At 38.3% G+C, this 11,202-nt stretch overlaps 1 protein-coding gene across 1 annotated transcript in view; it reads right to left on the reverse strand.

Moving 5' to 3' along the window:
- pitrm1 (pitrilysin metallopeptidase 1) overlaps positions 1-11,202 on the reverse strand; it is a gene marked incomplete in the record, with an annotated part of 43,497 nt that overhangs the window by 13,566 nt on the left and 18,729 nt on the right. Inside the window, 11 exon segments of the mRNA XM_014025826.1 lie at positions 2,855-2,967; positions 3,068-3,118; positions 3,208-3,328; positions 3,478-3,578; positions 5,408-5,573; positions 5,650-5,726; positions 6,029-6,149; positions 9,734-9,863; positions 9,957-10,073; positions 10,183-10,321; positions 10,539-10,673. Of these exon segments, the coding sequence (XP_013881280.1) occupies positions 2,855-2,967; positions 3,068-3,118; positions 3,208-3,328; positions 3,478-3,578; positions 5,408-5,573; positions 5,650-5,726; positions 6,029-6,149; positions 9,734-9,863; positions 9,957-10,073; positions 10,183-10,321; positions 10,539-10,673 (1,271 nt within the window).

Consider the following 11,202-nt stretch of genomic DNA (forward strand, 5'->3'; position numbering starts at 1 on the left):
GGTCACCAGGCAATATTATCGTTTATCGCAATAAATTTTGAGACAATTAATCGCCCAGCAAAATTTGTTATCGTGACAGGCCTAACTTCAACTTGAGACTCAAACCCTCGAGAAAATACAGTTTGAAGGTTCACAAACTATCGACATAGAACCTATTAAACAAGTTTTAAAAATCCTGGAGTCTAACAACAAAAAGCCGACTCCCCCTATCGCCTACGCTTGGTCCTCGATCGATACTCTAATGTTTTCACTTGTAATATTAGGATATCTGATTATCGCAGTAATGACGTTCATCTATCTTCGTCACAAGCGGTCCATGCAAGCGTAGTTCGACCAATTCACCGCTCGTTTCCTTCGCCTTGCTAAAAGTAAAGATGGCAGACCCATCCAGACTCCTAACATCTTTTATCTGGATGAAGATGAGGATTCAGAGGTAAAAATATCAACTTCCCCCTGAAGCGGTAGAACTCAAGAGTAGATCCTTGGAGTTCCCACCTCAAGATAAATCACTAGTTTATTTTGCCATTAATCTTACTTTAATTTTCATTTGTTAGTCTCCCACAACAAAGAGTCCCATCCTTTAGCTATGTCATAAACTTGATCTAGTCCCCCATGACAATTAGAGTCCCACCATCCTGTAGAACATGTCAGAAGCACGTTGACAAGTTTATGTCATTTATGTTATTCATTTAATCATAGATTAGTGACGATAGGTCGTCAACGATTTTATTAATGTTTTTCTGAGTTACTCCCCTAGAGAAATTACATAGTTGTAGCCTGACTAAGATCAGTACCCCTGTAGGTCCCCCTGATAACTTATCTAGAGAGCACACCACCAGATAAGAGAGCAAACCTACCTCAACCCTGAGGGCCACCTAATCCTGACCAGAGATGGACCTTCTCGACTCTGCTCATCAGAGAGCTACCTCATCCGACCAGAGATAGATCTCCTCGACTCCAATCGTCAGAGAGCAAACTCATCCGACCAGAGACGGACCCTCTCGACTTCATTCTTCAGAGATCTACCTCACCACCTGATGAGTGAATCAACCAAACTCACCATCTGGATTATCCGGACCTGTCCTGTTCCTGTTTGGATATACCTTCACTGGATTAACTTTTTAAACATTTTCTGGACAAATGCTATGGAAGTACATCAAGATCTACCACCATGACTGTGCAACTTGCCATTCACATTATGCTGACGTGTGCAATTCACAACCGTGGACAAGGTTGTGATTTGCAAAGGGGGGATTTGTAGCGTAACGTGAATCTTTTCATCAACAGACAAACTCTTGCCTCTATTAACTTCACCTTTAAACCTCTGCAACTTCTCAATGGGAAATAATGACTGTATCTCCTGTGACCGCCCCCCATTTTTTTTCCTTATCTTGGTCACTTCACTCAGAGGAACTTTAGCTGTAGTCTGTCTATAAGAAAAAAAAAAAAAAAAAAACCACACAACTTGTAAAGACAGAACAGGAACTGGGAATGCCTCATTGTTTAAGCATCATTGTTAAACCCTTTGAAGCTTCTCCAAGGGACAATTGCCAGACTTCAGGTCTCAAGATACCTGCTTAGATGATAACAAAACAAAGAACAAAGACATTCCTGAGTCATAATTTCATTTTTGGTCTGACAGTGATCCTAGAGGCGATACTCATAATTATATCATCAGGGTTTATACACAAATCCTAGAGTTGAATTTACTACCTTTTACTACCTATTTTTACTACCTCTACAATATTTTTACTGCCAACACAAAATCGAGCAGCGGCCTTTTTTGGGGGAATGGTGGATTCACACCACTGATCCATGTACAGTTAGTTAACGCCCCGTCTCTCAAAGACAAAACTTTATCCCACTTGAAGATGTAACAGTGACTTTGTCTTCACCAAGACCTCACACACATAAATGTTCCAAATAAATTTCAAGAAGACTTTGGATTTTTTTTTTTCAGAATATGAACAAATTGCAATGACATTAAAATTTCACAAGCCGATGTTTCATTCCCAATAGATTATTGATAACGCGCCAAATCCTCAAACTAAATAATCAGCAAAAAAAAATCAAGCAAATTACACTGTAATTTTAGGGAAAACTGGTAAAACTTTTTCTCTGTATAAAAACAGCATTCATCAGCTGATAGCATTTAATGTTACTGTCAGATTGAGAAAGAGTGAGAGAGAGTATGCTGTGGGGAGGGAGATGGCAAAGAAAAAGAGAGAGAGACAATCCTGAGAGAAAAGAGACAGACAGCTGGAGAAAAGTAGAAAAGACAGAGAAACACTCTCTCTCACACAGACACACAAAGTGTGAAACAATACAATCAGAAAAACTGAGGACGAGTACTTCAGTTTGGGTACACGCAAATATAGAGTACTGATACAAATATTTACCGAGTTAGAACTTAAACATTACACAGTGATTGTAAAAATACATTTTAAAAAATAGAATCTGGCACTAAATCAAAAACATATCTGATGTTTGTCAAAATGAACCTCAGTTTAAACCAGAGGTTTATAATCTTGGTCCTTGAGGACCACTATCCTGCACGTTTTAGTCATTTCCCTGCTCTTCAGCAGTTTTTAAGCTCTGCAGAAACCTGTCANTTTTTTACTGAAAATAATGCAAAGATTAATTCATTAGACAACTTTGATTTATAAATTGATAATAACTTGTATTTAAAAGAGAATATAAATCAAAAACATGAAGAACATTATTATTTTGTTTATTAAAGAAAATAAAATAAATCTTTTAAGAAAGGATTTTTTTAAACCAGAGTCAAAGACAAGTGGAAATGTGTATTTCTGCGATGGGTAACCCCTGCAACATTAACAGATAATTTAGTTACCTGGCATAATCCTGGTGGCAGAACGGCACAGTACGGATACACTCGCTGACAAAGTTAACTGGGAAGGGCATCTGGAAGAACGTCTTCATCTGACACGGTTGYAAATTTGGCTCCTGTAAGATAAAACAAACAAAACATTTCAGACATTATTATAAATATTTATAACATATTTTATTATGTACAAAAAATACATGCTTTAAACATGAAACTTACAGTTATGAGATTTCTAAATGGTCCAGAATCATCAACAGGGTCAAGAGGTTTCTGTAAAACAGGAAAAACATAAAAATGAACCAAATTGTTTTCTTTTTTCTAAATGAGGAAGCCGTCTGACTTAACTGGAACAATCCTACCTTAATAATATTTGTTCTCACAGGTTTGCGTTCTTTTTTGTTTTCAGCAACATCCTTTATAAAACTCTCCAACTGTGCTGCTGATTCAGACATTTTCTSAGGAGTTGCATTGATCGCACACCTGGAGACACAAAGTGAAAAATACAGAAACACAAACGCCACAGATTAACAAAAACATTTTAAAAACGGGCAAAAAGACTGAAACATCAGGTCCTCTGTGCTGAAAATACTTAAGAAAAAGTCAATTATTTAGGCTGAAAATGAGCTCACCTCATGTTTTCGGGGTTGAAAAGGTGTTTTTTGATTCTGGGTAATGTTCGAATGACCTGACTGAGGTCTGGCATCTCAGCTACCCTCTTCATAAACTTCACCTAATGTTGAAATAAAAACACAATTTATCACCTCTGAATCACACAGAGCAGGAAAACCAGAAACTGACAGTAAAGGGTTTCCAAAAATACTGTATGACCCTACTCGTTCTCATCACTAAATTTACTGTATGGAAGAGGGGTGTACATCACCAGCTTTATAACAATACAATATTGCATCAATAAGTTTGGATGACGACTCAGTATTTCTCAATATCACAAAGTCTGTCACAATACGATTTTGATTCAATTAAATTGTCTGCGATTGATATAATGCAATATCATATGCCCATCTAACAAAATGACCGTTAGCTGGGTATATGACATCGACTCCCATCGAGCATTTGATGATGACATAGATTAATATTTTCATTTTGCCTCAATATAACATGATCCATTCAAATCGATATATCAGTATAGATCGATGTATCGTTACACCCCTAGTATGTAATGCAGTAATAATAAAATACGATCTATTTCTGCCACAATGAAGATAAGTGAGTTTGTCAAATTACGTCAATATTCTTTTATTATAAATAGAATATTTATAATAAAAGCTATTGAGCTATTTAAAGCCTGTGAATTCAACATTTTTTCAGCTTTTTGTTAGCATTTTGCTACTTTTATTTTTAGCTAGCCTTTTGCTACTTTTATTTTTTAGCTAGCCTTTTGCTACTTTTATTTTTTAGCTAGACTTTTGCTACTTTTATTTTTAGCTAGTCTTTTGCCATTTTTATTTTTTTGCTAGCCTTTTGCTACATTTATTTTTAGCTAGCCTTTTAGCCTTTTGCTACTTTTGTTTTTTAGTTAGCCTTTTGCTATTTTTATTTTTTAGCTAGTATTTGGCCATTTTCATTTTTTAGCTAGCCTTTTGCTACTTTATTTTTAGCTAGCCTTTTGCTACTTTATTTTTTAGTTAGCCTTTTGCCATTTTTATTTTTAGCTAGCCTATTGCTACTTTAATGTTTAGCCAGCCTGAAGAAATTTAAAGTTATTAGAGGTTAGTGCTGATGTTAGAAGCACAACACTATATTCTTAGGTTTTCCTTTTTGTAATGTTGACAGTGTTTGATCTATTATGTTTTGATTGATATAGATTAGTTACATGTCCGAAATAGGTGACAACACATAATCAACCGTTATGATAACAGTAGATGAGAATTTTGTCTGAATGCCTGTGATTCAGCCGTAGGTCAGTAGGGGGCGAACGCAGGCATTGAAGAACCTGTATAAATAGATGAACTTCCTGGTTTTTTGCCAGTGTTGGTTTCCTGTCAGCTTGAGTGACAATAAACCTCACTCAGATCCAGAATTCTGGTGTTGTATGGTTTTGATTCCTTCTGCAAATCATTTTATTTAACAATGGTGTTTTTAATATCGACTTCAGTTTATTGAATACGAATTTTCTTACAAGCCTTTTAGCATTCAGCTACTTTTATTTTTTAGCTAGCTTTTTGCTATTTTTATTTTTAGCTAACCTTTTGCTACTTTTATTTTTTAGCTAGTCTTTTAGCCTTTTGCTACTTTTATTTTTTTAGCTAGCATTTTAGCCTTTAGCTACTTTAATTTTTTAGCTAGCCTTTTGCTATTTTTAGTTTTAGTTAGCCTTTTAAACATTTTAGTTTTTAGCCAATGTCTTATTTTTTCATCATAACAAGACTTTAGCCTCTTTTAGCTAGCGTTTTCCTACTTTTAGCTTGCATTTATCTTTTAGCTTCTTGAGCAACTTTCAGTAATCATTCATGAACTGTGAATTGTTTAGTCTATGCTGATATTTTTATGCTCCAAACCTTCTTCACACATTATTTCAGGTGGATGTGTTCACAGAACTACCTGCTCCATCCCACCAAACGTCTCCTGAAGCCCCCCAGCTGATGTCAGGTGGCGACTGGCTCGGGTCATGGCATACATGTGACCAGAGGAGGAGATCCCGTTGGCCAGCTCCTGCGCTGACATCATCACCAGCACTCTCAGACGCTCTTCGTTGTCAAAATGGGGGCTGAGCGACAAAAACACATTTATTGGTTTGTAAAACCTGAAAGGCTCCTCAGATGAAACGATCAGATTCACAGTACCTGTTGAATATATCACTCCACAGCTGAAACATGTGAGCAAGGTTCCTGTCCAGACAGGAAGAGGACAAGAGGACACCCTGGGACAGAGACCAGAAACAATGAGAAGGGAAGTTTAATGTAGCAGAAAATCATTTTTATCCAAAAAGAGGAAACGGGTCATTTAAATGTTATGGTTGAAATGTTGRTTTAATGTCATCATCCATTTTTTCATCAGCATTCCTCCTCAGAGCAGCTTTCTGTCACCGTGACTTTAGAATGTAAAGCTAACTTAACTTTGCCGAGACATATTTCCAGTCCTTTTCTAGAATTGTTTTCCAGATCTGACATGTAGGCTGTACACAGATCGTCAGGGATTCAGAACCTCAATTCTGGCACCCACCTGCTCAAACGTGTCCATTTGGGTCGAGTCAGGGATGATTTGACTGGAGACAGACATCCCCCCCGTCCTCAGCTCCATCTGCTGGGCCTGTTGTCTGTAGTCCAGAGCTCCACAGCCCATCCTAACCGAACAGTTAACAACCCTTAGTCACTTCTTTAAAATGCACAGTTCATATCAACGCATCCCTTCTTTCCTCACAGGTGACCGACAGTTAATGCTGAGAAGGCCTGTCCATACAACCTGGACCCTGATAAGTGGTTAAAAATAGATATTTCTTGGGCTTTCTTCTATCGTCCCTAATCCTCAGTTTTGGCATTTAGGTCCGAGTTTGTAAGCAGGGTTAGGCAGTGATTTTTTTTTCATTGTTTAATGTGCTTTTTTCCAACCCAACACCCCTTCCCAAAAGAGAAAAACTAAGAGAAACAGTGTTTTTCTTCCATCATAGTTTGGTTTGAAAATATTATAAAATTAAGGAATAAAGGAAGTTGAACACTTTTAGTACAAAACAGAAGGATCATGAGCCTTTTTAATAAGTATTTTATTGAATCTTTTTTTAACTTTTTCTATAGTTGCTTGGTTTGGAAATCTAAGTGTTCAGAACAAAAACTGCTTAAACAAAATTGTTACTGCGGCAAACAAGATAAATGGGGTAACCCAATCCCACCATAATGATATTTTTATTTGTTGTATTGCCCAAAAAGCAAGGCTTATCCTGCACCGCTCAGACCACCTTTTAAACACAGAATTCCAGCTTCTTCCCTTTGGCCTGAGTTTCAGGCCTCCCGGGATTAAAAGAAACAAATGGAAGAACTCTTTTGTACCCACTGCAATCAGCTCTCTAAACTCGTAGTTTTTTAATCTCATCTATAAATTTACAGATGACTGCTTTTAATGTTTGTATGCAAGGCCCCACGTTGGGCGCCATGTTTGCTTCCCTAGGGACCCTCAGTTTACCAGMTGTAGGTCTAAGGATATTCCTTATTTACTCACTCCTCTGTCGCTGGGGTTGGGTTCGATGCCCATTTGTACCGCCACCATTTTGACTATTGGGTCATATTTGCTGGATGAGCTGATGAGGGATTTTGTCTCTCTGTCTCCTCATTTTTCCAGCTTTATAATCTACCATTGCAGCCACACTTTAATGTGCTCCTTTTTCTTTGTTTTAGTGGGATTTCTCACTACTATTAGCAGTGATAAATCATCGATCTTGGATCCTTCCAATACTTCGATGCCCTTCATATGTTCATCCAGTAATTTTGCAGCTTCTCTAGCTTCTCCTTCCTTGCTGTGTTTGGCTAGCAGCTCGATAGCACTGGGGTGCCACTCTTTGCACCCTTCTCCATAGAGAATTACATGATATGGCAGGAACACTGCAGTGTTTGCGCTCTCGCAGGGTTCATTCGGCTGTCTATTCTTATCCACCTCTTCAGGTGGGTATAAAGCTGCCATATTTTCGCTGTTCCTTGTCCAGGTAGGAGGGTCGGRCCCAGAAAGTCATTTGCCGTACGAACAAATCTGAGATGGGGGTCAACGGTTTTTGGCTACTTATCTCACCTTCTTGGGGCTAAGGCTACACTCAGTGAGACCTTTCTTTACCCTACACACACGCTGCGCAGTTCCTGCAGGGGCGGGAGTCCAGCGGCCCAGCCAGTCTTCCCTACGGTCTGCTTTCAACCTTGCAGATCGCCGAAGTCCACTTTCGTCTATTTTTCTTCACTTTTTTGGACTTTTTGGGATTTACCCTTTCTGACGCTAGTCCCGGGGGTCTCTCAGGACACCAGGGGCCCCACGTTGGGCGCCATGTTTGCTTCCCTAAGGACCCTCAGTTTACCAGGTGTTCATTGGTCTAAGGACACCCCTTATTTACTCACTCCTCCGTCTCTGGGGTTGGGGTCAGTACATAAACTCGGTCAGAGCAAGCTGTACAGATTATAGATCAACCTGCTTGAGTGAGAGATGGAGGATTAGCTCAGCATCGAGTTACTTTTATCTTAGGGGTACATCCCCATTTCATCGTGTTTACAAACCTATCCAAGCAGCCCAGTCATAAGAATGCAACCTCAAAACCACTAATTAACTGTAACTTCCTCCTTTTAAAGCGTGCAGTTGTTACCAGCTGAGAAATAGTTTAGTAACTAGGATTTTAAGTTACTGGGATGTTATTTAAAAATTCTTTTAACTTTTCTAAGGCAACCAGTCAGATCAACCATTAATTGATGTTGTGAACTCAGAACGTTTTCCATTTAACACACATGGAAGTAATAATTAAACTCACGAGTTAAAAGTTTTTGAGTTGTCCAATTAAATTGTTAAACAGTATATCAGGGATGTCACTAAAAGGGTTTCAGCAAATCAAGTTTGGAGGGAAAATTTACTTCGAAGACAAAGAAAGGAGTGTGTTTTAGTTTAATTATCTTGCATCTAATTAAAGAGGGGGAGAGGAGACATCTGTTTTGCCTCAGAAATATAAGATTGTCACACACTTAATTATTAAAATCAAGTCCTGAATTTTCTAAAGTGCTTTAACATATATAGAAAAAAATAAAACACACTATGCTTGAATCATGAAATAAGACACCTCTTCTTCAGGAGAAGTTCATCTAAAAACAAACACAATACACAGCTATTCCACTGAATAGTTAATTAAGCAAAAACGTAGTGGATTTTTTTAAATGGCTTTTGGTTATTTCTGTAAAAGAAATGGATTAAATGACATTTCTTTGCAATAACATATATAAAACAGACAATTAGATATACAGAAAACATTTCTTCATCTTTTTCCTTTTTTCACATTTAATGATGAATGTAGTCCTTTGATCAGTCAAGCTAGAAGAGAGTCTGGTGGTGGAGGTACGAGCCTTTGAAGAGGAAACAACAGTCTTTTTGAGATCAAACAGACTTGTGGGGGTTGGAAGACAGGAACTAATTTTAATAAGGAGGTGACAATTCTGTCAGATTTCTTGCTGGGACGTAGCCGCAAAGTCCGAGTTTCTTCTAGAGTACTCTGATAAGCACATACATTGCCTGTGGCAGTCAAATTTCAACAGAGTGGTTTCTCCTCTCTGAGCATTGCCATGGAGACGGTTAAGAATCTGATCAGAAATGATAATTTCACAGCAGGGAGGGCCTAAAGCTTGAATAGTTCAATTTATGCATGTAACTAAATAGAGCTATTATTAGTCGATGGCCCTCTTTTGCATGTGACTAACCTGTTTGTCCATGTGGAGGCAGTGCTTATAAGGCTGAGTTCACCTGAAACTCATCAGACTGAAGAAGTCTCTTGGAGGAGAGACGAAACGTTTCACTAAAGAAGAACCCATCTAGAGGACCCACTTATTTTTTCTTTTTGATTCTAAATTTATAGTTTTAAAATTTATTTAAACCTTTATAAATTGCTGCTTGTACGCTTCGACATTGTCTATGTTGTGTTTGTATGTTGGAAATCCCTGGCTGCAAATCAAATTTCTCTCCTTGGGGGAACAATAAAGGCACTGAACTGAACTAAAATAGAAACTAGATGCCCCTGTGAGTTAGAACTGGTAAAAATAAAGGGATGCAAAGTAAAGACTAGCAGCAGAACATCTGTTCCATAAGATTATTTTTGTATTTTTTTAATTCATTTGAAAGAACCTCTAAAAATGACCGGACCAATCTGAAGCATGTTTCTGGGTAAAACGAACATCCATGCTCGTCGGGTGASCTCACCTGGTGACCACGCTGCAGAAGAGTGGGACATAAACCCTGAGGTCCTCCGGCAGAGTGTTGAGACTACACATGGCCCTGAAGTACACCAAACCATTGGTGGGCTGCTCACAGTACTGCACCGGCACATCTCCTGTGYAGGTCAGGACAAAAACACTTCAAACACAAACAGATCATTTCTCAGACATCTCCGGTGAGGCAAAGACAAAGAAGTATGCTGCAGAACCTGCAGAGCCCATCTGAACAGGGGTGATGGGTATCGTCGGCTCGATGTCGGACACTTTGAGTGCAGGCAGAGTCGAAGCATCCTGAACTTGACTTTGAGCAGCCAGTAACTCCAGACCTTTAGAAAACAACACAGAACTGTGTCAGAAGCACCTTGTAGACACCAAAATACAAACAAAACAGAGAAGAAATAAGTGAGCAGCATGAATTTCAAAAGAACGTGTTACCTTTTTGATAAATCAGTTTTTTATCTGCATCTGACAGAGCCTGAATCTTTTCTTGCAGCTTCTTCTCCTCAGCTTCGGCTTGCTTTTCCAGATAGCCCTCATCTGGGCTCATCTTCAGGGTCAAACGATGTGTGTTATCCTGCACGGGGAGTTTCACACAAAGCTTTAGCATTGAATCCAAACAGTGTATAAATAACCCGAGGTGAAAACTGTAAGCCATTTGTTGGCGATGACCTTTTAAATAAAAAGACACAGGGGCTGTTTCGACAGATCTGTTCATTTTTAAACATTGTCAGGCTAAAAAAATAAGTACAAACATTATGAGGGAGAATAAAAACATATTTAATATTTTTTACCTTAAAATAGTGTTTGACTTTTTCCTGGAGAAAGCGAGGGTTTTCTTTCAGAGCCTGTCTGAACTTGGAGACATTGTCACTGATTTTCAGCAGCTCCACCGGGTCGCCATTATGGTTCCAGGATGAAGCTATGTGCTGTTCCAGAATGATGACAAGACAAAAAGATGACCCATTAGACAAAAAAAAATCTGTACATTCTATGTGTTTTACATTTAGGGAGGTTGTAACATTTTAAATATGAAGTAACTAAATAGGTAGCTTTATGTACAACATCACCTTTAAGGACAGGAAATGAGAACAAAAAAACAGATTTATTCATACGAAAATAGAGCCAACATATCACCACATGGAAGTTAATAAACAACCAGTGGTGGACACAGTTCCCCTAAAGCACTAATAGTGGAACTAATCTCCTGATTAGTGCTTTAAGGCTTTTGCTAATTTCTTAATTGATTAGTGGATTAGCCCTTAATAAATTTATGGGCTAAATTTATAAGCACTAATTGAGTTCTTTAAATATTACTGATGAACATTGTTGTCAACAGCTGAGGGTGAAAGCTGTCAGACCTGTTGGTCATATATGTGTCACTTCTCCACTAGATCAGTGGTTTTCAAACTTTTTTGCTTCCAACCCACAAAATAACAGTTGCAGACACTCCTGACC

The sequence above is a fragment of the Austrofundulus limnaeus genome, unplaced genomic scaffold (assembly GCF_001266775.1).
Source record: "Austrofundulus limnaeus strain Quisiro unplaced genomic scaffold, Austrofundulus_limnaeus-1.0 Scaffold503, whole genome shotgun sequence".
Taxonomy (NCBI): domain Eukaryota; kingdom Metazoa; phylum Chordata; class Actinopteri; order Cyprinodontiformes; family Rivulidae; genus Austrofundulus; species Austrofundulus limnaeus.